This window comes from Amphiura filiformis, chromosome 3 (assembly GCF_039555335.1).
Source record: "Amphiura filiformis chromosome 3, Afil_fr2py, whole genome shotgun sequence".
Classification (NCBI taxonomy): Eukaryota; Metazoa; Echinodermata; class Ophiuroidea; order Amphilepidida; family Amphiuridae; genus Amphiura; species Amphiura filiformis.
In genome coordinates, this window is record NC_092630.1 from 78,325,023 (window position 1) to 78,352,699 (window position 27,677).

The following is a 27,677-nucleotide window of genomic DNA, read 5'->3' on the forward strand; positions in this document are numbered from 1 at the left end:
AGTGTTACGGATGTTACATTTTATCTCAAATGTAACGTCCGTAACGTTTTTCAAAAAAAAAAAAACTGTCAAGGTGCTTCCTCAGATTTTTTTCTTTACTATCTTGAAGTAGGTCCGACATCAATCTATGGAGGCATGATTAGCAAGTTTTTAAATAAATGCTCCTGTTTTGAGTAATAATGTTCCAAAATGTTGTTACGGACGTTACAAAAGGCACTTTTGGCATGGAATTGGCAATTTCTTAAAATTGCTCCTGGGTTTGCAAAAATGGCTCCTGGTTCAGCAAAAAACCTGAAGGACCAGGAGCCACTTTTTGGCTGTGTTTATAGGTATGAAAGGTGAATTCAAATTTGGCATCAAACCACATCATTTTATAATAAGCCCTTGAGTAAAGAAAGCCAGAACTGAAAACCATTTTGTCATAGCACTTTCAGTAGCAGTTACATCTTGTCAAAGGTTGACTTTCATCAATAAATATTAAGCCAACTTTTAATGCATCAAAAAACAACAACGCCATAGTCTCGTGATAGAGCAGCTTTTCTATGTGGAACTGCTATCAAAATCCCTCTAAAATTCCATGCGATTATCTCATCACAAAAATAAATCATATATTTGGATCAAGTGAAGTATAGACAACATATTTATGTATGTTGGTTTCCTTGAAAAATCTGGTCTTTTAATTTTCTATATATATGTAAAATATGTACCGGTATTGTGTTTGGGCCAATTTGGCTGACTAGCAAATGTGTTAACTGAGGTTTGCCTTTCATACAGTATTATACATAGGTATGATAGGTACAGGGTATTATAGTTAGTGAGCGAGTCTAGCCCTAAGGTAGGCCATTAGCCGGAGGTGCCGTATTTAGCATTAGCTTTGGATAAAATTATATTCTTCATTTTTCAAAGTTGGATGGAAAATAAAGCAAATAATTAAATGTCCAAAGCTAACATTAAATAGGGTGCCTCTGCACAGTGTGACACCCTGTATTGTGAATATTTTTTCCCTGCAACTTAATACTCTGTTGGGGAGAAAAGGAGTCCTATCTGATTGGCTAGAAACCGATCGCTAGATAGCTCAGTGGTGAAGTACAAACTCAAAATGTAGAGATGTATTCAATTCTATTTAAATCAATATTCCTGCGCAGATAAAGAAAGTTGCAGAGTGTCTCGATATGTGCGTTGTATTATAGACTTGTGATTTCATATCTATACAGCACATCTGAGCTAAATGGGCTATACATGTTCCTCTAATGTGATTGTAATTCTTGTTCAGTTCTTTCTATCACATTTTTAACGTACGATTTAAATTAAAAATTGTTACACTGAAAATGCAGTAAAATATATCCACAGCAAACAGCAATCACCGCTGATTAGTGTACCGTACCGGTATTGCATTTCCAGTTAGTGTACATTGAAAACAAAACCTGGGTTTTACCCGACAACAAATCAAATTTTCTTGTAATGGCAACATCATGTGGGGTACTGAGCATGCGCAAATCGTAAAAATACGTAGAATAGAAACCCTGTAGTATCTCATATCGTGTAAATGGTACGGATATGCTTAGCCCGAATCGCTCGGCCTATCTCGAACAAAATCGCCATGCGTAACTGTTGTAAAACGAGAGGATTCGCTGTACTATCACGGCAATTTTTGACACAAAGATAGGGATGATGACGCTGTGCTCCGCCTAGGGTGCCTCCAACCCCGGCCGTAATGACTTCAGCTTCGTGCTACACGCTTGTGATCTTGATTTTGGGAGAATCAAATTAGTATGAGGAACCCATACCGTACTTGTCTTAGCTCTGCTATAAATGGTATGGGACGCCTCTTCTTTGCAAACTTTAAAATAGAGCAGCATCAATAACGAAAATGTCATACCGATTAAATGACACGTCTGTTTTGCCCGTTTTTTTTTAAGTTTGCCTTGCGAACTAAGAATTAAATGATTCTTGTAGAATTGGGTGAGCAAGAATTGGGTCAGGAGAATCAACTTTGTACATGTTTGATCCTGCTGAGCTTCAACGAGTCCGAGACCGAGGCCCTGTCGACACTACATCTTTAATTTTAGGGTGTAATCAATAGAAACGGTGCCCCCTCCCTGAAAAATAAAGTCACTCAAAAGACGTCAAAGTTCCCTCCCCTTTTAGTTTTGACCTGCTAAAATTGCTTGCCCACTTTGGCACTTGATAGTCTTTTAGGCCTGCCAAAAAATCTTTTCCCCAGGCCCATAATTCACCAACTCGGGCTACACATTATTGCACCACTACTGACCTTTTGCATAAAAGCAAATCATGAAATGTTGAGAATTAATTTGTTTGGATTGGATTGATCAGACATGTCAGTAGTCCTGCCAGCAAGACTTCAGTCTTTATCATAAACATAATGACATCTACTGACCTGAAGTCTTGCAGCGGTACATAGGGATGCACTGTACGTTTAAGAAATCCAAACTTCAAGCATCAAGAAATATACCTTGTATTTGTCAGTTTTACCTCAGAGATAGCCAGGCTCACATCACACACTATAGGTGGCGCTATTCGTCCATAGGGAAGTGGAATGTGCCTGTACGGTCCAAAAATGGCTTTACTGTGGTGCTCAATGGAAAAAAATACTAAAAATTAATTTTGAAAACCAAAACCTAAGTGATGTTGACTTATGTTGGTACTGGCATAATAATGGATTCGTAAGCTATCACATAGTGCAATCTATGTTCCACCAAGTGGACGCTTGTTAAAGAGCAAAAGCAATTTGTGTGCAAATCAAGACCATCCAAAACAGCTTTCTTACAGTAAAGAATAGGAGGTCATCTGGGGTCACATACAGTAGTGTACATTGTACATGTGCCTGCTGTCACAATTTCACACACAAAATTTTGGACAATTTGGTGACACCATTTTTGTCTGTAACTTCAAAAGTATACATATGTATGCACTAGAAACATGATTGACCCCAGTGCCGTACTATTACGCTGACTTTCAGATTCGGCGAGGAGGATTTATTTCGACCTCCTGGTTTGTTTACAAACAGAGAGGTAGACAAAAAACCGTTCCGCTTGTCCAAACACTCAAGTATCAGAAGGATGGTCCACAATAGCGTGATTCACGTAACCTGAATAGGGATTAAAAAGCTATCACGTAGAACCATGTGCTTCTATTGTCCAATTTGCCATCAAGATTTCATATGGAAACAGTTCAGACCCAGTACACGATCATGTCAGAAATTAATATTTTGTTCTGGGTCTGATTATTCGGACTAGATTGACCCCTTATTGTTTAGGTAATTTGATTCTCTTTCAAATGAAAGAACTTTCAGCTAAAAATATTGAACTTCAAAATTTTATGAACATACCTATCAGAGATGCTGTAGACCCTCTCTACACAGTGTAGAAACATCACAAGTAGAATGCTGCTCAATATGATAAATCCAAATCATGAAAATCAAGACATTTTGCAGAGCAATATTTTGACCACTTTTGCACTAAGTAAATTACTCCCATGAAGATTGCAGGTTTTGCCAACCCTGGGAATTTTGAACCCACCCAAAAGATGAGATCAATGTTGATCAATTACCTCAACTTTGGGAGTAGACTAGTACAGTGGGATTAAAATCATCCAAGCACGCCCAAACCCTGGTACAATGGGATTTAAATCGTCAGTGCATGCCCAAACTGTCCTTGAGAGAGTTCCTCAGCTGCATCCTTAGAGCCCAAAATGAGCCCACATATTGTGATGTTTCTTATTTGTGGAAAAGATAATAATAGAGTGAACTTAGTTCACCACGTAAATAGAGTTGGGCGACTAAGTCGGCAATAGTCGTTAGTCGCGACTATTACTGATAGTCGCGACTACGACTATTGAAAACCAAAAGTCGACTAATGCAAGTATATTTTTGTGTTAAAAAATTACTTTAAAAGTGCCAGTTATTCGCACCAAAACCAACCAAATACTAACATATAAACTGCGAAAAATGTGAAAAAATGTTAGTCATTGTCTTACCAATAGTAACACTAACCAACGGCAACAAGTAATCATAAAGTCCATAAATCATCATTAAATTGGTGTTATTGACTTGTTGTCGAACTACTTTCCCACAAGATAAAAGCCGTCAAAAAACTCAAATTACTTAGAACTGTCGAACATCTCATTATGATTATAATTTATGCAGCGATAACAGGTGTAGCAGCATCATAGCGTGCATGTACAGACCCAGGTTGGGTGTCGAAAGTACCAACTACCCGAAGGTATGAGATTATTTTAACTTTGGAAAGAAACAGCGAGAACTTCCGAGAAGTGTTTTCCAAAAGGGAAAATTTAGGAAAATATTATTAGATTAGAAGTACTTTTCACTTAATTTCAAAAAGCTATGCTTATTGTGGTAACAGAATATTTAGAAAGCAACAGGAAAATAAACAAATTAGCTGACAAACAGTTGTAATGTTGCAATGCCACCCCTGTAGCGACAAATGCAGTAGTCTAGATGAGGTCAGGTGACGTAGGTCGGAGGTGAAAGTTAATCATACATGCACGATGCAACACGTTCATGAGCATACCATGGAAAATATGCACTGCTGTACTGGCATGTTTACATATTTTCATGCACAGCAAATCATGGAAACGAACGAAGATCGCTATTGGAATATTGAAGGTTTGAAAAATTATATGAAGTTTCTTGTGCTGTTGCTGGAAAGTGGCAAGTGAATTTAATTGAACAGAAAAGTTAGGCCTATATTACAGCATTTTGCATCGCAAACGTGCGATACAGTGTAGCAATTTGTATCGCAACAGTGCTGGTTTGTGTAGCAAACTGTGATGCGATGACGGCAATCACGGGTCCTGTAATCATGCATTATAAATACTAAATTGCCACCAATCTTTCACCCGATTTTTCAGTCCAATTTTAACCACAGATAGTCGCGACTATAGTCGTAGTCGCGACTATTTGCTGCCGACTAGTCGACTAGGAAAAAAGCGATAGTCGCCCAACTCTACACGTAAACTTGTATGGCTCAAAATTCGGACCGCTCGCCATTAAGTTTACTGCTTTCTGTGTTTTGAAATTTGGTGACGTTTTAACGATCCCCGATTCCCGGTCGATTATTTTAGCTGTGTCACCTCACATGCATGACGCTGGTGGGTACCAACCAAAGTCCAAACTTCAGAAAAAAAAAAAAAAACCTCGATCGCCGATAACGATGTGATATGGGACTTACATAGGATTACACAGAGATATTTCTTGCCAAAATTTGACCATTTCTAGGCAAGTTGGCCCTACTTTGTTTGCGTTATGTGAAAAAGGACAGTCTTAATAAGTAAGTATAAGTGCAACGTTTTTGATGTTTTGATGTTTGGAGACTGGGAGGGATCAGAATCAAAAAATGATGGAGCCTATTCTTGACTGTGTAATATTCCTTCACCACATTGTCGTACGGAGACAGTTGAATTTACACAGGGCAACCGAGCGGTGTAGACGTGGTTGCAAGCAGCTCCCGATTTCTTCGGAAATCTTTTAGCTTTTTAACCCTTTACGTTTGGATTTTTAACTAAACTTGCTGTTATTTTCATCGTTTAAGTGTTTAAGGTCATCAAGGACCCGTCTTTCGGCACTTTTAATCGCCAATTTTGATGTTATGAGTGGATATTAGTGACTGTAATTTTCGCACAGGTGTCGCCGTGTATTTTAATTTCGCGCCATTGGATAGTACATGCATTGTCTACATAGGACCACACCCACCTGAATTTTCTTCAATGGAATTCCGCTACACATTACTCGCTATTACCTTGGCTATTTCTGCTAAAGCCAAACTAATTTCTCAACGGAATGGTGACTCAACTATTGGCTACCATGTGGGATGGGAGTGTGATTATCAATTCTTCTTCACAATTTAGAGATTGCAGCTCGGTGAGTCTGTTCCATGCTTCTTTATATGCCAAGCCAACGGGGGTTAGTTTGTACAGAAAACATGGGTATATTATGGAAAACAGGAACAAACCAGCTGGCCTGATAGAACAAACTATGCTCATTTTGATGCTCTCCGGGGACATTCAATTAAACCCAGGGCCTGATAGTGAACTTGATAAAAGCATCTGTACAGAGTGTAACATTTTAGTTGATTGGGAAGATGAAGGCATTGAATGTGAACATTGTTGCCATTGGTATCATAGGGAATGTATCAATATGAGTACTACTGTATACAATCAACATATTGAGTGTGCATCGCTTGAGTGGTTTTGTGTCAGCTGCGATACACCATCAGTCTCCTCATCATATTTTGAAAGTGTGTCAAATGAAAGTTCTGATATAGATACCAACAGCTTTGAAAGCACGTCAGTATCATCTGATTCGGACAGTGAAATGATTAATGTGAATACTGTAACGGGACCGAGCTTGCCCCTTTTACTTTTGTAAACGACTGATAGAGAAGACTAGCCCTATAAACATACAAGTGGTAGCGTAATATCAAAGACTAGAATTCTCCCCAAGATATGTGGAATCAGTGATGCATGAAAGGAGAAGTAACAGGTAAAAATGAGACTTGACAATTCTGTTTTATATTTGCTTCTTTTGTTATATCTTGTATTGTTATTTTGCTTTCATATTTGTCTTATCACATCACAATTCATAAAAATACAAGTAAACACTGGTAAATACACAATCTCTGTTGTTGATCATGACGATATTTCCTTATTTATCTCTTTTAAATCCAAATAAATTACCAATAAATGCTGCCGAAAAGTATATACTATCTGCTTGAATAATCGAGAAGCATAAAAATACAATTTAATCAACAGAATCTCCCATCACATGACATAGTCATAGGCTAGGCCAAGGCCTTGTAGGCCTATACTACAGAGTATCCATGCCTGTACACCAAATACGAACTTGCCATGCAACAATGAATGTACACAAAATACAGTGCATAATTTCCATTGGACTTGTGCATATGTGTGTGGCAAGTCACTTGCACAATAGGCATAGGCGCTAGGCCAAAACACCGGAGTGCATAACCACCCTGGTGTTGCCACTATTGTGGTAGCCAAGCTGCCCCTAGCTCAATCTGAGCTCCAGAGTAGGGCGTATTTGCTTTGGTTGGCAGTGCTTACCTTCAAACTGAGTGAAGGTTTGGGTGGACTATTGTCCACCAAGCAATCTGATTAAATTTATGCTGCAGGCACGGCCTTTTATACTCTCCGGAACGCGTTCATGGAACTTTTTGGCGGCTGCGTTCAAAGCGTAAGCTCCGTTACTATGGATATCGCGCAGTCACTCCGCCAGGCGCCACTTTCGAAAAGATTTGAACATGACGAAATCAACAATTTAATAACTAGAACAATTGCTAAAGTGTTTTTAAATCAGGAATCAAACTGATGACCCCCTTTTTTGACCATGTAAAACATAAAAATACTCAAAAATATCTTAAAATTCTACATCCTTAAACAATTACATCTTAAATAATCCAAAGTTTCATCAACAAAAGTCGTTTTAAGGAAATTTACAATTTTAGGAAAACTTGTTTACGTGCAGCAGACGATTGATGGCGGGAAGTTTCAAAATGTTGAAATCCAAAATTATGTAAACAAACAAGAAAAACCTGAATTTTGTCCTTAATATTTACTCATAGACGGTATGTAATACCTTATTTTGTTCCTGACAAAATTATTTACACAATACTATAAGATCTCTGTACAACTTCTAGCAGAATAGTGAAATTTTGAAGCCAAATTCACACGCACGACATAACCCATTTTCTCTGCCGTATTTTCAACCCACGGCAAAAACTGACGATCGACAGGTAAACAAATCCAAATATTTACAAAAATATACCTTGTGCAGAGCCATGCAATCATTTTTAAATGTATAATAACTATCAAAAACTACCACGAACACGTGAGCATCGTCACTGTTCTCTAAATATGAATTTGACAAGAGCTAAAATTTTCGTATTTCTGCAATGGACAAACACACAGGAGGTAAGCTTAAAAACATGCCAAAAATCTGAAATCGCATTTTGGCTCTCCGTTTCAATACTACTGAAAAGTCCAATAGACCTAAACAGAGAAAGTCCAATCTACCAAAGCACCCGCTTAAATTTCTCAACATCAATTGTCAGAGCATCCGTGCTAAGCTTTCCCCATTTTTGGCTACATTGGACTCTGAAAAACCAGATGTTATTATTGGATCCGAGTCGTGGCTCAATGAAAACATTAAATCCGGGGAAATTTTCCCACCCCAATACCAGGTCTTTCGTAAAGATCGTGATAATGGTAAAGCAAGAGGAGGTGTTTTTGTTGCTGTCCACACCTCTCTGGTAGCTAAAGCTGAGCCAAATCTGCATGGTAACTGTGAAATAATCTGGTGTAGTTTGCACATCAAAAGTTCAAAACCAATTTATGTTGGAGCCTTTTATAGGTCCCAAGACACTGACTCTGATTATATGGACAATCTTCAAAGTTCGCTTGATAAAATCCCCGAAAATGCGCACGTATGGTTAATGGGTGATTTTAATCTCCCCGATGTTAACTGGGCTAACAACACCTTCAAGCCCGGTGGAAGATATCCTAGACCAAGTAAGAAAATGATTGAAATTGCCATCAACAAAAACTATCACCAAATCTGAAATCGCATTTTGGCTCTCCGTTTCAATACTACTGAAAAGTCCAATAGACCTAAACAGAGAAAGTCCAATCTACCAAAGCACCCGCTTAAATTTCTCAACATCAATTGTCAGAGCGTCCGTGCTAAGCTTTCCCCATTTTTGGCTACATTGGACTCTGAAAAACCAGACGTTATTATTGGATCCGAGTCGTGGCTCAATGAAAACATTAAATCCGGGAAATTTTCCCACCCCAATACCAGGTCTTTCGTAAAGATCGTGATAATGGTAAAGCAAGAGGAGGTGTTTTTGTTGCTGTCCACACCTCTCTGGTAGCTAAAGCTGAGCCAAATCTGCATGGTAACTGTGAAATAATCTGGTGTAGTTTGCACATCAAAAGTTCAAAACCAATTTATGTTGGAGCCTTTTATAGGTCCCAAGACACTGACTCTGATTATATGGACAATCTTCAAAGTTCGCTTGATAAAATCCCGAAAATGCGCATGCGTATGGTTAATGGGTGATTTTAATCTCCCCGATGTTAACTGGGCTAACAACACCTTCAAGCCCGGTGGAAGATATCCTAGACCAAGTAAGAAAATGATTGAAATTGCCATCAACAAAAACTATCACCAAATAGTGACAGAACCAACTCGAGAAAAAAGCATTCTTGATCTGTGTTTCACCAGTATGCCATCCCTTGTTCAGAACACTAAGGTCTTTGCTGGAATTAGCGATCATGACATTGTTGCTGTTGATACTCTTATAAAGCCGTTCCGCTCTAGACCCGTGAAACGAAAGATTTATCTTTACAACAAAGCAAACATTGATGGTCTAAATAAGGCCCTCACTGGTTTTTGCAATACCCTTACGGACGAGAAAATAAGTCAGTCTTCTGTTGAAGATCTTTGGAATGACTTTAAGGTTGCTTTATTTGCAGCCATGGATGAGTTTATTCCTAGCAAGATGTCGCCTTCTAATTATAACCTCCCGTGGGTGGATGGAACAATTAGACGGGCTATTCGCCGCAAACAGAGGATGTATAATAGGGCCAAAAGATCTGGCAACCCTGCTTTGTGGGATGAATTCAAAAACCTTCGTCGGTCAATAGATAGAAGTATTCGACGGGCGTATCATCAGTATGTTTCCGGAGTCATCGGCGACAGTCTTTCCACAAATAATACAAAACCTTTTTGGAACTTTGTAAAATCAAAGAAGCAGGAGGCTTTTGGAGTAGGAACCCTTCACAGTACACATGGCATTGCCGCTACATCGAAGGACAAAGCAGAGACACTTAACAGACAATTTCAATCTGTCTTTACGTGTGAGGACAATTCCACCTTTCCAGACCTTGGAGAGAGTAATATTAGGGAGTTGCCAAAAATTAATGTTACAACAGAGGGCGTCGAGAAATTGCTCAACAATCTGCAACCGCAGAAGGCCCCCGGACCAGACGGAATATCACCTCGTATTCTCAAGTTATGCGCCTCAAGTATCGCGCCAATTCTTAGACCCATTTTTCAAAATCTTTGGACACCGGCACTTTGCCGATGGATTGGCGGCATGCAAATGTAGTCCCAATTTTTAAGTGCGGTGATAGATCAATACCATCTAATTACCGTCCTGTCTCGCTTACGTCGGTGGTATGCAAACTTCTTGAACATATAATCTGTCACACTGTTATGGACCATTGGGAAACCAACGGGGTGCTACGAGACAACCAGCATGGGTTTCGTAAAGGAAGATCGTGTGAGACGCAGCTTGCTGCAACAACAGAGGACCTCGCTGAAGCATTAGACCAGAAAGGCCAAGTCGATTGTATAATATTATACTTCAGTAAGGCCTTTGACAAGGTGCCACACCAACGGTTACTGGCCAAGCTTCGCCACAGTGGTCTTTCCGAATCTTTGGTTTCATGGATAGGATGTTTCTTAAAACAAAAAGAACTCAACAAGTCATAATTGACGGTGTCAGCTCGGAGAAGGTGCATGTTTCATCAGGTGTACCTCAGGGTACCGTCCTTGGTCCAGCGATGTTTCTCCTGTATATCAATGACCTGCCAGAAAAAATTAGATCTACAGTGAGACTTCTGGCGGATGACTGTATTATGTATAGAAGAATTAACTCTACTGAAGACCCAATCATCTTGCAAAAGGATGTTGACTCCCTCTGTGACTGGCAGAACCAATGGTTGATGAAATTTAACACCAAAAAATGTTTTGCAATGCACATCACCCACAAAAAGAATATTGTTGTCACCAACTACAAAATGGATGGGTCTCAACTTCAGACTCTGGAAAATCATACATATTTGGGTATCACCATCAACAACAAGCTCAGTTGGAATAATCATATTGTCAACACCATCTCCAAAGCTAACAGAACTCTTGGTCTTCTACGACGCAACTTTTACCACTGTAACCAAAATGTTAAAGCCACGGCATACAAAACGCTTGTCAGACCCCAGCTAGAATATTGTGCTACCATCTGGGATCCACATCACCAGATTTACATCGATGCTGTGGAAGCCGTACAAAACCGTGCTGCCAGATTTGTCTAAAGAGATTTCAGCCGTGATAGCAGTGTCTCATCCATGGTTCGTGAGCTTGAATGGAAGCGCCTGGAAGAAAGGAGGCTAAGCGCTTTCGACTGACTCTTCTATACAAAGCACATCACCAGCTCGTCTCCATCGACATCAGTAAATTCGACAGGACCCGACCAAGACATCGTACCAGACAGACCTCTTCCATTTCTTTTGTTCGACCACAACCCAACAAAGACTGTTACAAATACGCCTTCTTACCAAGAACTGTAGTCCAATGCACTGAATGGAATATATTACCCGCTGACATCAGAGAATCACCATACTTAAACGACTTCAAGACCAAGACCAACAACAGCAACCTTCTGGACATCACAAAGGGGGCCCTCTTTTAGCTGCTTTGCTCCGCGTCTACACTCTGTGCGAGATACCCGAACAGGAGTTTGCACAGTAATCTACAGATACAGAGATGCAGATGCAGATCTAGGTACGACGAGTTACAGTTACTGGAACTAACATGTCAGAAGAAAAATGAATGTGTGCATGATATTCATTCAGAATTCACATGTTCATGTGATGAACTAACTGTGTACTTACCCTCTGTTCATTTTAACTTGTTGTACATATTAAAGCTATTGAATACTTGGCAATATACCCGTTGAAGCGACAAAAACTCATGTCATTTCCTGCTTTTTCTACATTTGATTTTGAGTTGTTCATGTCGATGTCAACATCAACAAGATCGTCGTTTTCTTGTTGTCAAAGAAATGCAAAGGTCACGGAGTGGATTGTAGAGGGCGCACTTTAATTGAATTTACACAGGGCAAGCCGCACACTGTTCGTGGTCTATCGTTTCAGTCGTCAAAAACTTGCACAAGGAAGTTTTGCTGCAAACCTGCAAATCCCGGCCAAATCTCGTTTTCACTAGCACGAAGCTTACTTTCCTAAATATACTTTCGACATAAACACAGTTGTTACACAAAGTAAAAAACGAGTCATATTTTATACAATGGTCACCACCATCAGTTTCTGCCAGTATTTCAAATAATATACCGGTACCTCACAGCGCAACACAATACTTTGTATAAATCAAAACTCCCGCCCATATAGCATGTGACTCAAATTTATACAATTCACGTAATCTATACTGTTGACCATCCAGAGCGCTTCTTACGATTCCTATTTTGAAATTTGCTGACAAGGTTTACACCCAAACTGTTCTTTTTCACTTTGCCTATTTATTTGTTTTTTATTATCATAATAATATGTTCGTGTCATGTGTTGTGCAATAAATCAACATGTTAAGGCATTTTGCATGGTGTAGAGCAAAACCATTAAGAAGATGACTAAACTGGGTAGGTCAATACCCCATCTACACTCCGGTATCTACACAGACTGAGAAGAAACGCCTTACTCCAGCAAGTCAGGCCCTAAAAATTCCAAAAACTAAACACTGCCGATGACGGGCGACCAAGAGCTGATGTAGGTGGCGCAAATCTAGAAATCTAGTAACTAAGGGGCAGTTAGGCGGCTGTGCTATAATTACGAGCCCTGGGGGTGGGTAAAATTGGGGGAAGAAATTTTTGGCGAGTCGAAAAGGGGAAGCAATTTTTGGCATGTCAAGAGAGGGGTGCAAGCGATTTTTGGCACGCCATTCATGGAGCGCCTTTTAAATAACAAGCTCTGAATTTTAACTAAAAACTTCAGTCAAAAAATCAATCAATTTTGGCAAAAAACTGGCTGAGTTTACATAGGCCTATATGCTGATCAAACTTTATATTGTTGGTCTTAAGATGCTGCGTCACAATCCTGGAATTGTGACAGTACCGGTTTTTGACGCACCCTGTCAAATAATAGAATTGTCCCAATTCCGTAAGGCTGTGTGAACTCAACCTGATCAACTATAGCGTATATCGTATATTGTGATTGAATTGTGATGCAACAGTTTTTGCTGTTATATATAAATGTCGCAATTCTTTAATTAAATTCCAGTTTAAAAATATTAACATACTTCCCCTTCCCCCTCTCCACTCTATTATTATTAGGGGCTGTGCAATAATTATGTGACCCCCCGATAAAATTTCGGAACGGCCTGCCCCCCTCTCGGCGCGGCCTGCCAAAACTGATCGGCTTGCCAAAAATTTCTTGCCCCCTCCCCAATTTTACCCAACCCCAGGGCTCATAATTAATATTGCACAGCCCCTTAGCTGTATGCGGCGTGAGTTCAATACTAAGAAAGAAAGCAGGCGGCGCGGCGAGTGGCATGATAGAAGGCTGATAGAGCAGAGAAAGAAAGAAAGAAAGAAACAAAAGAAACAAAGAAAGAAAGAAAGAAAGAAGGAAGGAAAGAAGGAAAGAAGGAAAGAAAGAAAGAAAGGAAGAAAGAAAGAAAGAGAAAGAAAGAAAGAAAGAAAGAAAGAAAGAAAGAAAGAAAGGAAGAAAGGGGAAGAAAGAAAGAAAGAAAGAAAGAAAGAGAAAGAAAGAAAGAGAAAGAAAGAAAGGATGACTGTATACGCCTGGACGACTATCATGATTGATGAGCCCTGTGTTGCGTTTATGACTGCTCATGCGCAGAGGGCGAAATTGTTTTCCCGCGAATGTAATTTTCGCCGGCGAAAACAGTCCAAATATTGCCTTTTTTGGAACTTGTAAATAGTATTACAGTGAAAAAAGTTGTATTTTCTGGTACTTCGTTTTGTAGTCCAGCCATAGATTGCAGCTGATTCTTCATCATGGGGTATTTAAAGCTCCTGGAGCTCGATAATTTTAAGTCTTACTCAGGAAAACAGAGTCTCGGTCCATTCAAGCCATTCACGGCAGTCATTGGACCCAATGGAGCAGGTAAGCTTACGAAACAGTGTTGGATGCGTAAGACATTTTTTATGCGTATTATTTGTAGCTTGCACTACCTGATTTTTGTAAGTCTATGGCATAAAATTGCTACACATTTCCAAAATTCTCAGCATGTTAAGTAGATGTTCGCTTTTCGTATCTCTTTCCTGGCCTTGCCTTTGTTGACATCAAATTTGCCATCAAACTCACTGCATCATTTTACATATCAAATTAAAGCCCTTGAGTAAAGAAAGCCAAAACTGACAACATTTTTGTCATAGCACTTTCCGTAACAAAGTTGCATCTTGTCAAAGATTGACTTTCATCAAAAAGATTCTGCTAGCAAAATTCCCCAAAACGGCATTTAGGGGTGTTTCTAGATCTTAGTCTCATTCTCTTGGTCGGGCTGACGTCACAAAGGGGAAATAGCCTTGTAAAACCAGTGTGCGCATGTGCAGTTCCCCTTTCTCGAGCTGGTTGCCATGCGCGCGCTTGTGCAAAGGGGACGAAGGGGACAATTCTCCCGGATGTCCGACCGAGTGAATGGCGATAGCAGCTTTTTTTTATTTTTTTTTTATTAAAATCCCTCTAAAATTCCACGTTCGACTTGATTATCACCATAAAAAATCATATATTTGGGTCAAGTGAAGTATAGAAAACATATTTATGTAGGTTTCCTTCAACGACCTATTCTCAAAAAAAATTCAAATTTCTATGTAAATATGCACTTTGGGCCCCGATCTCGGCGAATTTCGCTGACTAGCAAATGTGTTAACTAAGGTTTGCCTGGGATACCTACCTACCTACTCTGCTCTGGCACCGCCATGCATGCATGTTGTTTGGCTGAGGCAGGCTGAGTAACGGTACATGAACACAGCCTTTTGTGCCTATATGTAAATTAGTTATTGTGTAAAGCTGTGTTTATATTGATGGGTTATTCATCATTAGGGTGGTTCTTATTTTACAAAAGTCTGAAATTCCATGCTCCTACCCTTTAGAATGGTTCAGTTGGATGAAAAACTTATTCTGTACAATTTTCAGGAAGATCGGACAATATTTACTGGTAGCCCAAGAGCCTCCAATATGGTGACCCCTGTCATGATTATTGGTCAGCGGACATTTTTGAGCAATTTTAGGGGAGTATATTTTCAAAATAGAGTGTCTCTTGATATTAAATCTTTCTAAATGCATTAACAGTAACTAGTTTAACATGTATATAACAAAAGGTGCCTTGTATTTACTTCCATTGTTGTTTTAAACTCAACCAGATATGGGACTTATGGGGCTGCGAATACTCCTAAATACCGGTCCTCTGCCATTTTCAAGCATTTGCAAGGGGTCTAATATAAAAAATAGAGTGTCTCTTGATACCCAATCTTTGTAATTGCATTTTAAACAGTAACTAGTTTAACATGTTTATAACAAAAGATATCTTGTATTCACTTCCACTGATTTTTTAAACTCAACTAAATTGGTAGTTTGTGCCGTGAGTACTCCTAAATACAGGTCAACAGCCATTTTCGAGCAACTTTTATAAGGGGTTTATTTTCAAAATAGAGTGTCTCTTGATACTGAATCTTTGTAATTGCATTAACACCAACTACTTTAACATATATATAACAAAAGATGTCTTGTAATCACTTGCATTGTTGTTTTAAACGCAACCAAATAGCAGTTATGTGCCGTGAGAACCTAAATACGGACTGGTCGTCAGCCATTTTTAAGGGGGTCTATTTTCCCAACAGGGTGTCTCTTGATACTTAATCTTTGTAATTGTATTAACAGTAACTAGTTTAACATATCTATAACAAAGGCTGTCTTGTATTTACTTCCAATGTTGTTTTAAACTCAACCAGATATGGCAACTTGTGACGTGAGTACCCCTAATGGTCGTCAGCCATTTTAAAGCAATTTATGGGGATTTCCCCAATAGAGTATCCATTGATACTCAATCTTTGCAATTGCATTAAAAGCAACTGAACTAGTTTTTAACATAACAAAAACTGTTCTGTATTCACATTCATTGTTCTAACCCAAATAACATAGTCTGTGCTGACTGTCAGACTGTGGGAATAGTTAATTTTATAATTTGCTGCAATTTATAAAAAGGATGTTGACTTTAAATTTCTCATGGCTGTCAGGAAACTGGTGTTGATGCTCAGATACAACTTGCGAAAGGAACTGCAACTGGTATGGTCTTCATCGTGTTGAACTCCTGCACCAGTGCCACTCCATACTCTGCATTAACGTTTATCACCTTAATGTTTTTAATAATTTCCACCCCCTCAAGAAAGTCATCACCATGATCACGGCTGGTCCAAGTTTCTGGATCATGATCCATAAAGTCAGCTGATAATACCCAACTTCTCCAAGAGTCTTCTGGTATTCTGTGTGACAAAGTCTTCCAGTCGACTATCTGAAATTAGCCTGCAGCAACTTTGATGCGCTTTGAGCGCTTCATTCTCACCTCCCATTTTGCATTGATTTTACCATTTCACATTTTGTGGCCACTGGAGCGATGGGATCGAAGAACATTAAGGCTGCTCTAGAAAGATACCACAGGTGGAGACTTTACTTGGCAGATGTTGCCTATAAAGACATTTGCAGGCTGTCTTGTTGCTGTTAATGCCAATTACAAAGAGATTGAAGAATTAAGAGATCCACTCTATTTTGAAAATAGACCCCTAAATAAAAATGTTCAAAATGGCTGACGACCATGTAATCACAGCATACACAAACTACCATATCTGGTTGAGAATAAAACAACAATGAAAGTGAATACAGGACATCTTTTGTTATATACATGTTAAGTTATTTGATGTTAATGCAATTACAAAGATTGAGTATCAAGAGGCACTCTATTTTGAAAATAGGCCCCCCTTATAGCTGCTCGAAAATGGCTGACAACCGGCCATATTTTTATACTCACAGCACAAACTACCATATCTGGCTGAGAATAAAACAACAATGGAAGTGAATACAAGACATCTTTTGCTATCTAGATATGTTTACTGTTTGCTGTTAATGCAATTACAAAGATTCAGTATTTAGAGACACTCTATTTTGAAAATAAACCCCTTATAAAAGTTGCTTGAAAATGGCTGTTGACCGGTATTTAGGAGTACTCACGGCACAAACTACCATATTTAGTTGAGTTTAAAAAAATCAATGGAAGTGAATACAAGATATCTTTTGTTATACACATGTTAAACTAGTTACTGTTAATGCAATTACAAAGATTGGGTATCAAGAGACACTCTATTTTTTATATTAGACCCCCTTATAAATGCTTGAAAATGGCCGAGGACCGGTATTTAGGAGTATTCGCAGCACGAAGTCCCATATCTGGTTGAGTTTAAAACAACAATGGAAGTAAATACAAGGCACCTTTTGTTATATACATGTTAAACTAGTTACTGTTAATGCATTTAGAAAGATTGAATATCAAGAGACACTCTATTTTGAAAATATACTCCCCTCAAATTGCTCAAAATTGTCCGAGGACCAATAATAACGACAGGGGTCACCATATTGGAGGCTCTTGGGCTACCAGTAAATATTGTCCGATCTTCCTGAAAATTTTACAGAATAAGTTTTTCATCCAACTGAACCATTCTAAGGGGTAGGAGCATGGAATTTCAGACTTTTGTAAAATAAGAACCACCCTATTCATCATCAGACTGAATCATTGTCGTTTACAACCATGACAACTGCACAAATTTTAGTGAAAGTTGACCGACAGAGGTGTCAAATATAGGCCTACTTGTCGCTTTTGAAAAACAGCGAATCATGCGCGTGCTCAGCATGCAAATACGACAGTGATTTAGTAGGTATGACAGGGAAACCTCAGTTAACACATTTGCTAGTCGGCCAAAATAGCCTAAACCGGCAATACAAATTTACATTGAAATTTAAAAGAACCGCTCAAGGAAATCTTCATAAATATGTTGTCTATACTTCACTTGACCCAAATATATGTTTTTTTTGGTGATGAGAGACTCGCACATGGAATTTCAGAGGGATTTTGATAGCAGTTCCATTTAAAAGGACTGTGAACCCAAGAATCCCAGGTCCGGCTCTTTGTGTCCTTGAGCAAGACACTTCACTCTACTTGCTTAGTGCTTCGGAGGGCACTTTAAGCTGTCGGTCCCGTGTACATGCATATTTTCTCACATTAATGTAGTGTGCACGTTAAAGAACGTCTGAGGCTATTCGAAAAGAGCAGGGATCATCCCGGTCATGTTGACTGTACTTCAAAATACACTCATCTACTCTAGGTTCCAGAGTAAAAAATAAGTACAGCTTGTCTGTACGCAGTGCGATAATACTCATACATATGAGGGAGGCACTTATAAGGAAGAAAAAAGCTGCTGTCGTCATGAGACTAATATCTAGAAACACCCCCGTAATGCTGGTTTGGGGAATTTTGCTAGCAGAATCTTTTTGACGAAAGTCTGTTTCTGTTTCTGTACTCAAGGGCTTTAATTGGATACCGTATATAAAATGATGCAGTTTGATGGCAAATTTGAATTCACCTGGCATACCTAGATTTAGTATACTGAACATGCGTATTGCGTGCAATTCAGTTTTCTGCAAAAGCGATTGACTATAAAAATGATAAATGCATTCTTAGTCTAGAAATGACCGGTGATTGTGTGTTCTCAAGTCATGCAAGTGGGTTTTATCATGTTTATTAGCGATCTGACACACATTTGTATTGGTTTGATCAAGCATTGAAATGTTTTCAACGTCTTTAGTACTGGATCATTCAAGCATGCCCAATAGGGTGCATCAAACGCCCCTCATCATGTCAAACGATTTTTTGGTACCTAATCTTAAAATATGCCATTGGTCAAAAAAAATAACCTACACCAAATTTAATATTTTAAATTCATTCCGATGTCGTCTTCTGGGTCCACCGTGAGCCTTAACTTTGCAGCACAATAGCCATAAGGCAGCTATTATAATACACAGATTTTCGGTACAAAATAATGGCTGCCATGTGCTTTACTTCTGGATTTGAGTATTTTGGAGAATGTTGGGTCCTTTTTCAGTCCCAAATGATATTATATTGGGTGTGACATCTGTTGGGACATGACAGTGTTACATAAATGTAATAGCTGCTCTATGTATCAACATTTTAAATCAGTCATTGCTGTCATTTATTAAATATATGGTCATGCGTCATGAATCCGGGTATAGGAAAAGGTGGCGGTGTTACATTTTTACATTTTTTTCAGGACTTTCTATACCAGATCTCAAGAATGGAGAGGGGTACTGAACTAGTTATGGTCTCATTTTGTTGCTAATTTATGTAGCTAACATTTGAGAAAGTAACAACTTCACACTACATTTCCTTCTTGAGATATTGCAATTCAAAACGAAGTAATGTCAGGGGTGGTGGTTATTCATACAGACACAGTTGAGGTGAATACGGTTTTTGACATAGATGGATCAACCATTATCAGTCATTCGGTCAATCCGCCAAACTTTGTTGTTTTTCTTGAGATAATCCAGACTTATTTTGCTTCCTTGCAGGTAAATCCAATTTAATGGATGCCATCAGTTTTGTTCTTGGTGAAAAGACTTCTAATCTTCGAGTAAAGCGACTTTCTGATCTTATCCATGGTGCTCCAATTGGCAAGCCTGCATCCAACCGTGCTACAGTCAGTGCCACATATGCAGAGGAGAATGGCTCAGAGATTACATTCACAAGAATGTGAGTTACGATTCAATACCATATCAGTGTATCTTGTTGTATTCACAATGACTGCCATCTTCCTACGTGCAACTTGGGCTGGGAGTGTGCTTTCACACAATATTGTGACTTCTGTATGTTAAAAGGGTTTCTTGTGTAGCTTTAAAGTAGAAAACAGGAGTGCTGTAGTTTTGATTTTAATGATATAATTTGATAAATGTCAGTCTACATTTTAAATGGTAAATATTCTTACTGTTTTATTGTGTGAACTTCAATTTTTTTTACAGCATCATGGGAGCATCATCCGAGTATCGTATTGACAACAAGGTTGTCAGTGCTCAGCAGTATGGAGAAAAATTAGAGAAAATAGGCATCCTTATTAAAGCAAGGAACTTCTTAGTATTTCAGGTAAGTGGTGAGGACTTATTTATGGTGGTATTATTGTAGGATTTGTGTTGATTTACTCCAGTACCAATGTAAGTTGATCAAGGAAGTTGTATTATTTTTCCAGAACATCATTATTTGTCTGCTAGAATTAGTGATAGGCTGTACAGCCCAAAAAAAGGTTGATGTTTCAAAAAGCTTAGGGTACCAGCTGAATTGAAGCAGCTAATCATCCTGAGCAGACTCAGTACACCGGTCGATCTTACCGTTTCCGATGTTGATTAAGATACTTCTTGCATCGATCCCGAGATGCGGAAAAAACCAATAGTCATTTTGTCCCACATAAATGAATAAATAACAAAAAACCCCCGATCCCCCGAGTGGACTCACCCATCCGGTGACGTCACACACGATAATCATCCCTTATCCTCCTTGGTTTCTAGATGAGATAGACGTGTGGATTTTTCTTTACCAACGCTAAGTATCATTACGAACCAAAGGATTTAGATATACAGTTTGTTTGTTACACCTGAGGTAAAAACCAACCAGTATAGTACGCTAGGGAGATAGTTTTGACGACATTTTTCGCTAGAAAAGTGACAAAAACGATCCAAAAACTTAGCTTGTATGAGTGTTTCCGTCAGATACGGGACACACGTTTTCAAATGGGCGCCCTTAGGACGCCATTTTATTGTTGTTCTCACGTAAAACAACTATAGCAGACTAGTAAGTTACAATAGATGTTTGTACAGTACTGTGTATACATGTATGGTGAGTGATTATCGCTATGTTTATGGTGTGCTCTATCGTTATATCTTTCAGTACGCGTCTGATGACGAGTTACTGCTAAGAGTTCGTGGGTTTCGAAGGACCAGCCTGACAAATCTATAGCAAAAGGTTTTCAGTTTTTCATCCCTTTGTACATATATTTTTATATCATACCACTACATCAGCGACAGCCACTGTGCGTGTGGGTCTGTTTATTGGGCTTGAGCTTGTGTTCGGGGGTAGTGCTATACGCTCCCGATTACTACAATGTCCAGGCCTTGTCAATCATGCCTTTCCTTGTGGCAGAGTGGGACCCATCCACTCTGCTACACCCACAGGGATTGCTCTAAATCAAATAAGTGTGCTTCTTTTTGCATAGGCTTATCGGACATTCACTTCGAGGATTTAGAAAGTAGCGCGCGTTTGGGTCTTCGACACAGACAGAAAACGAAGACCAAGAAACAGAAGCCTACAGGTAAGATTGATATGGTAGGTACTAGCGCGGACGGCAAGGGCCACGCTAAGGTAACCTCTGGGGCTCCGGTCCCGGCAAGCAGGCGGACCTCCGGGACTGCTAGCGAGCCCGAAGGCCTAGCAGCCAGCGAAAGCACTGACATAACGTCTAAGCTAGTAGCAGGCAGCAGGGCGGTACTTGCCCTAACAGGCGAGTACCAGTCTACCAGTGAGATCTCTAGCGAGTTTCTTGCAGGTGGACACCCGTCTATTGCTGGCGAAAGAGCGGGTCTAGCACCCGCGGAAGTAGCCGGCGACGGACAGTATGCCAAGGGTACCCCGGGCTTGCCTGGGTTGAATCCTAGCATACAGCGTGCGAACGGACCTCCAGGCTTGCCTCGGCCGGTCTCAGCACGCAGCGTGCCAGTGGAACCCCGGGCTTGCCCGGGATGATCCACGGCACGCCGCACGCCTTTCGTCCCCCGCAAGGGTCGAATGAAAACGTGCATGGGTTTAGCAGAGACGATACCGGGGCTAACGCTTGGTGTAGTCTTAGCAGAACCAACTGGGGTTGTCACACGGCAGCGTTCCATGGCGGGACCGCCGAGTGATGCCCTGGGCCTTGGAATGGCTGCCGGCTGTCCTCCGGGACTGGCTAGCGGCTATATCGGGTTGGGCTCGCAGTCTCTCACGGGACAGCGACCCAAGTGCAAACGGTGGCAGCTACCGAGACGAGCTACGGCTCGACTTCAGTGGTAGCCACTATGCACGCACGCCCATAGCTGCCGTGAGTGGTCCGCCACACACAGCGACCTTGGGCGAGGCTCAAGAGGTTAGGGTAGGTAGTTTGAACAGCCTGGCTGATCAACAACCCACTTATGTCCTCGAGAGCCAGCAGAGCGTGGGTGATCCATTACAGTCAATGGGTCGATTACCTCTTATGATCGATCACTATCTATTCAGCGGAGCATGGCTCCATTGATTGATACTGCCTATTCAGGTAGCGAGGTGACTGATCGGGGGTATACACGCTCAGCTACCCGTGATACTAGGCAAGCTCCTTTTAGCCAAGGGACAGCCAGTATAGCAGGGTACCCATACACACGGCTTGATCCTCTAGCGGGGAACGCTGTGAGGCATGGGTACAGTGGTACGCAGCCGGGAGCCCTACCGGGCACCTACGCTACTACCACGCAGGTACCGCAGTACTTCCTGGTTGCCACAGTCTCTGTGGCAACAGGGGGAGGCGGTACTGGTACTGCTGCTTCCATGGGGTTTCCCTGGTGGCGGATCCTTTCAGGGTCAGCTACCGACAGGGTATGCCCGTGGTATCCGCCGCAGGGTGGTTTCTTCCACGGTCTAGCACCGTGGCAAGTGCCGCCTAGCGATGGGCAAGCAGTACCACCAGCTGTTACCCAGGCTGGGCGGCGAGTGGCTAACCCTGATACAGCTCAGGGTAGGCCGCACGCTGCTATGGCTAGGCGACAGCAGCGAGAGCGCGGCGGATCCCGGGTGCTATGGCTAGCATCTCGGGTCTGGCGGGAGTACTCCCTCTTCTGCTGGTGTTCAGTTGGCTAGCCACACGGTGGCGACACCTCCCTGTCCACCTTCAGATGCCCGTCGTCAGATCTCTTCCTCATCAGAGAGTGAGTCAGAGTCTGAAGGCGAGGGAAAGGAGTCGGAAGATGAAACCAGTAGCGACTCACAGTCTGATGAGGCTGTGCAGGTAGCTTCAGGTATCCTTCCCCCTTCCCGTGAGGAACTCGCTAGCAATGGTCTGCCTCATGGACACCGCTGAGGTGATGAGCCGTGTGGCCCAAGGTTTGGGCCTGGCTTTCTCTCAGGAGGAGTCCGTTCAGGAGGACCAGGGCATCTTTCAGTAGGATGCCCAGCTAGCGCGTCCACACAAGGGTCGCCTCGCACTTGCATTCCCGGCGGACCTCAAGGGTAGGTTTCAGAGGGCTGTCAGGCTCGCTGGAGCTTCGACGCCGCGTGCCTGCACGCTTCCACCGCGTGTTTCGCAGGAGGACTACGAAACCTACCTCAGGGTCCCTGACATGGATCCAGACGCTGCCAAGCGCCTGCCGCTAGCGGCCAAGGCGCACGGGTCGTTCTCCCCCCAGTGGGAGGAGGAGCTAAAGCTCATCGATAAGCGAGCACGCCGCTTATCAGAGTCTCTAGCGTCGCTACCACGCTTGCCGAGCACCTCGGTAGGAAGGTAGCGAACGACCACCACGGGCAACGCCGAACTCTTCCGCAGAGGTTAATCTGTTAGCGGTGCTAACAGCTAACCTCAACGAGAGTTCTATGGGCCTAGCCCATAGGATGTCATCTCGCCGCCGGGAGTATGCCTGTCTGTCCCTCCAGTCAACTTATGGCTCCGACTTTGCTGAAGCAATGAAGAAGTCAGACTCGGTGGGACAGGGGCTACTCTTTGGACAGGCCTTTTGCGCTACGGTAGAGGACCGGGCAAAGAAGGCCACCAATGAGAGCACTCTGAAGAAGTCAGAGGCTGCCCTGACCAAGGGGAAGGGCAGTAAGGCGAAGAAGAAGCACAAGAAGAAGAAGTCTTCTAAGCGTTCTTCAGCGCCAGCTCCGGCTTCAGCAGGACGCGCACCACAGACTACACCCGAGCCCGAGGCTACTCCAGCACCTCCCAAAAAACTGGGAAGCGCAAGAGTAGTGCTGGATCAGATGGCAAGCCCCTAAGAAGAGCCGTTCTTCTAAGGGTGGCAAACCAGATCGGTCCTGAGGGCACGGGCGGTCGACAGTCCATGCCGGCAGGTTTGACTTCCCACAGGGATTCCCCTGTGGGCGTCCGCTGATGACATTACGCCCAGAGATGGCATGCCATCTCTCCGGGCGCCTGGGTATTGTCAGTGGTCAGTGGGGGTTACAGGCTGGAATTTACCAGCCACCCCTCGTGCGCCTGCACGATTCAGAGGTCCACGGTAGTGCCGCCAGACGGCCCCCAGCGCCGGGCACTACTGTCAGAGGTCACTCAGCTTCTCACGGCAAGCGATTGTCCCGGTCACCCCCTTTCACCAAGGGGTTTTGGAGCACGTTTTTCTGGCTCCAAAGAAGACCGGCGACTGGAGGCCCATTCTGAACCTCAAGCCGCTGAACGAGTTCATCAGGCCCAAGAGGTTCAGAATGGAGACTCTCGCTTCGGTGCTAGCCTGCCCCATCAAGGGTATGTGGGCGGCATCGCTAGATCTCTCGGACGCATATCTGCATGTTCCGATCGCACCTCAAGATCAGAGGTTTCTACGCTTCAAGGTACAGGGTCAAACTTACCAGTTTCGATGCCTGCCATTCGCTTGTCCACCTCCCCAGAGTGTTTACACTCCTGGTCAGGGCGGTGGCAGCGCACCTGAAGCGCAGGGAGTCAACATGTGTTGCTACCTGGACGATTGGTTCATTTACGGACGCACCCGCTGGAGACACAGTGTCTCGTGGAGTTAGTAGTCCGTGCGGTGCGGGACCTGGGATTTCTGATCAACGCCAAGAAATCCAATTTGGTCCCGACGCAGACACCACTATTCTTAGGGGCCCAGATCAACCTCAAGGAGGGGATCAAGGCGCCCTCACCCGAGAGGGTGATTTAACATGGCGAGGTGTGCCCGACTCTTGGCCGAGTCAGAGGGGCACCCGCTGTGGCATGGATGAAGGTTTTGGGCCTTATGGCCAGTATGGTAGACCTCGCACTGCACTGCCGCTTTCACATGAGGCCTATACAACTACACCTTCTAGCCTTTTACAGGCCCAGTCGTCACCCAATATCCCTCGCGGTTCCGGCGTCGGAGATCGCGCGAGAGGAACTCTGGTGGTGGACCCATCAGCCCAATTTGACTCAAGGTGTCAGGTTTCCTGCACCAGCGGTGCGTCACGTAGTGACGACCGACGCGTCAAAGCTGGGCTGGGGGGCCACATCCACGGGACTCAGTCTCGGGCCTATGGTCGGCCACGGAGACGGAGTTCCATATCAACCTTCTCGAACTTTGGGCAGTGGAGAGAACTCTCCAGCATTTCGAGAAGGTGATCGTGGATCTCATATCGTTGTCCAAACGGACAACACAACCGTGGTGGCCTACCTCAACAGACACGGGGCACCAGGTCACCACGGTTGTGCCTGCACGCACTACGCCTGATAGGGTGGTGCAAGGCCAGGCAGATTACGTTGAGAGCGATGCACATAGCGGAGTCACCAACATCCTCGCGACGATCTGTCACGAGGAAAGGTGTCGGGACCTACAGAATGGTCCCTTGCTCCGCAGGTCGCCCAGACGATCTTCGGGTGATGTACCACCCCTCGATAGATTTGTTCGCATCTCATCGAAATCATCAGCTGCCGGTGTACTGCTCGAGGGTCGCAGACCCACAGGCATTCGCCGTGGACGCTCTGTCCGTAGACGGGGGAGGAATGACTGCTTACGCTTTCCCCGATCTCACTGCTCGCAAGGGTGGTGACCAAGATCGGGAGGAGGATTGCAACGTCATTCTGATAGCACCGTTCTGGCGAAACACCTGTGGTTTCGACCGATGGTGGATCTACTAGCGGCTGACTCCCCGAGTTACCAAATCTACTCCGGATGCCCGGAGGAGAGGTACCAAGTCTACCACTAGAGCACCTGCAGTTAGCTGCATGGCCCTTATCAGGGAACGTGCGGCGGAGGGAGGCTTTTCATCAGAAGCTGCTTCTCTCAGCGCCGGGGGTGGACGAGAGTCTCCCCTCCGTACGTATAGTCAGCGTTTGGCTCCCTACTACGCATGGTGCGATGAGAGAAATACATCTCCCACTAGAGCCCCTGTGCCTCTAGTGGCAGATTTTCTGACAGAAAAGTTCAGGTCAGGACTTCAGCAGGCAACGATAGCCAACTACAAGTCAGCCATTCTCTCGATTCATCGGGGATTTGAAGACGGGTCGACTATCAATTCAGATGGGTCCCTAAGTCTTCTTCTCGACGGTATGTTCAACGAGCGCCCGCCGAAAGGAAGGTGGTCCCTCCATGGGACCTCAACACAGTCTTGGAGTATATTAAGGGTCCCCTTTTGAGCCCCTGTCAAAAGCGACCCTTAAATACGCCACTCTTAAGGCGGCCTTTCTTCTGGCGTTGGCTTCGGGACGGCGCTGCTCGGAGTTGCACGCAGTCTCAAGTCAGCCTCCGTGATTACTAACAACGGAGCGACGCTGTTTCTTCGCCTGGATTTCCTTGCAAAAATGAGCGAAGTACATTCCGACACTCGCCTCTTCCTACCCAGTATTGGGCAGGGTTCGTCAATAGTCGAAGACAGGTTGTGGTGCCCGTGAGGGCGCTACAGCACTACCTTGGCCGAACACAAACCTTAAGAGGGGCTCATGACCGCTCATTTATCACCCACGCAGAACCGCACGGTCCAGCCGCTAAGCAGACTCTGGCACGGTCGCTGGTCCAGGTGTTGGTGGACTCGGGGCGGCAAAAGACGCCGCCCCAAGGCCCACTCAACCAGATCTATCTCATCATCGTGGCCTACCATAGGGGGGTCCCCATTGAAGAGATTTGTCAGGCTGTGTCCTGGAAGAACCCGTCGTCCTTTTCCACGGTTTACTACAAAAACGTAAACCAACGACCAGGCGATAAGTTCACCAGGGCTGTTCTTGGGAGATAACATGGTGGTTGGGTATCAGGTGTTTTATGGACAATCAGAATTCCAACATGGTAAGAACCAGTGTTTCTATTCTTAACCACTGCACTTTCAGTTCAGGGTTTTTGTCTGTTCACGTAGTCTTTCTGTTTCCGGCCGTGAGGGGGGGAAATAGTTTGACCTCGCGATTACCATGCTACCCACTCCCGATCCTTATCAGATGCTGGCCAATCTTGTACCTCCATCCGTCGGTTACTTGCTAGATCGATCTTTCAGATGTTGATGCAAGAAGTATCTTAATCAATCTCGGACACGGTAGCTCGCCCGGTGTACTGAGTCTGGTCCCACACAAAAATGTTTGGTAGACTCATAGCCGGTGCGATCTTACCTTTCCGATGTTGATTATCCGGACCCCGCCGCCTCTACAAGTTTGGCGAGTAGGGGCTGCCCAAGTCGGATAAGGGATGATTAGCGTATGTGACGGCGCCGGATGGGTGAGTCCACTCGGGATCGGGGTTTTTGTTATTTATTCATTTATGTGGGACAAAATGACTATTGGTTTTTCCGCATCTCGGGATCGATGCAAGAAGTATCTTAATCAACATCGGAAAGGTAAGATCGCACCGGTTATGAGTCTACCAAACATTTTTGTTTGGGACTATTTTGACACCTTTAAGAAAAAAATCGGTTGAAAAATGAGACAATGCCTGCCAAAAAACTACGCATAAGGGGGATTTCTTGGGACCCCCTCTGTTTTTCACTATTTTGACAATTATGGGCGTTT

The 27,677-nt window shown here is 43.0% G+C and overlaps 2 protein-coding genes across 2 annotated transcripts in view; one reads left to right on the forward strand and one right to left on the reverse strand.

Annotated features, from left to right (window-relative positions):
- LOC140149193 (uncharacterized) overlaps positions 1-11,898 on the reverse strand; it is a 35,447-nt gene extending 23,549 nt beyond the window's left edge. Inside the window, 1 exon segment of the mRNA XM_072171402.1 lies at positions 11,731-11,898. Coding sequence (XP_072027503.1) covers positions 11,731-11,741 — 11 coding nt within the window. The 5' untranslated portion in view covers positions 11,742-11,898.
- A 1,804-nt stretch (positions 11,899-13,702) lies between these two features.
- Positions 13,703-27,677, forward strand: part of LOC140149194 (structural maintenance of chromosomes protein 1A-like) — a 38,887-nt gene continuing 24,912 nt past the window's right edge. Inside the window, exons 1-3 of the mRNA XM_072171403.1 lie at positions 13,703-13,974; positions 19,504-19,684; positions 19,951-20,071. Of these exons, the coding sequence (XP_072027504.1) occupies positions 13,866-13,974; positions 19,504-19,684; positions 19,951-20,071 (411 nt within the window). The 5' untranslated portion in view covers positions 13,703-13,865. The remainder of the gene's footprint in view (positions 13,975-19,503; positions 19,685-19,950; positions 20,072-27,677) is intronic.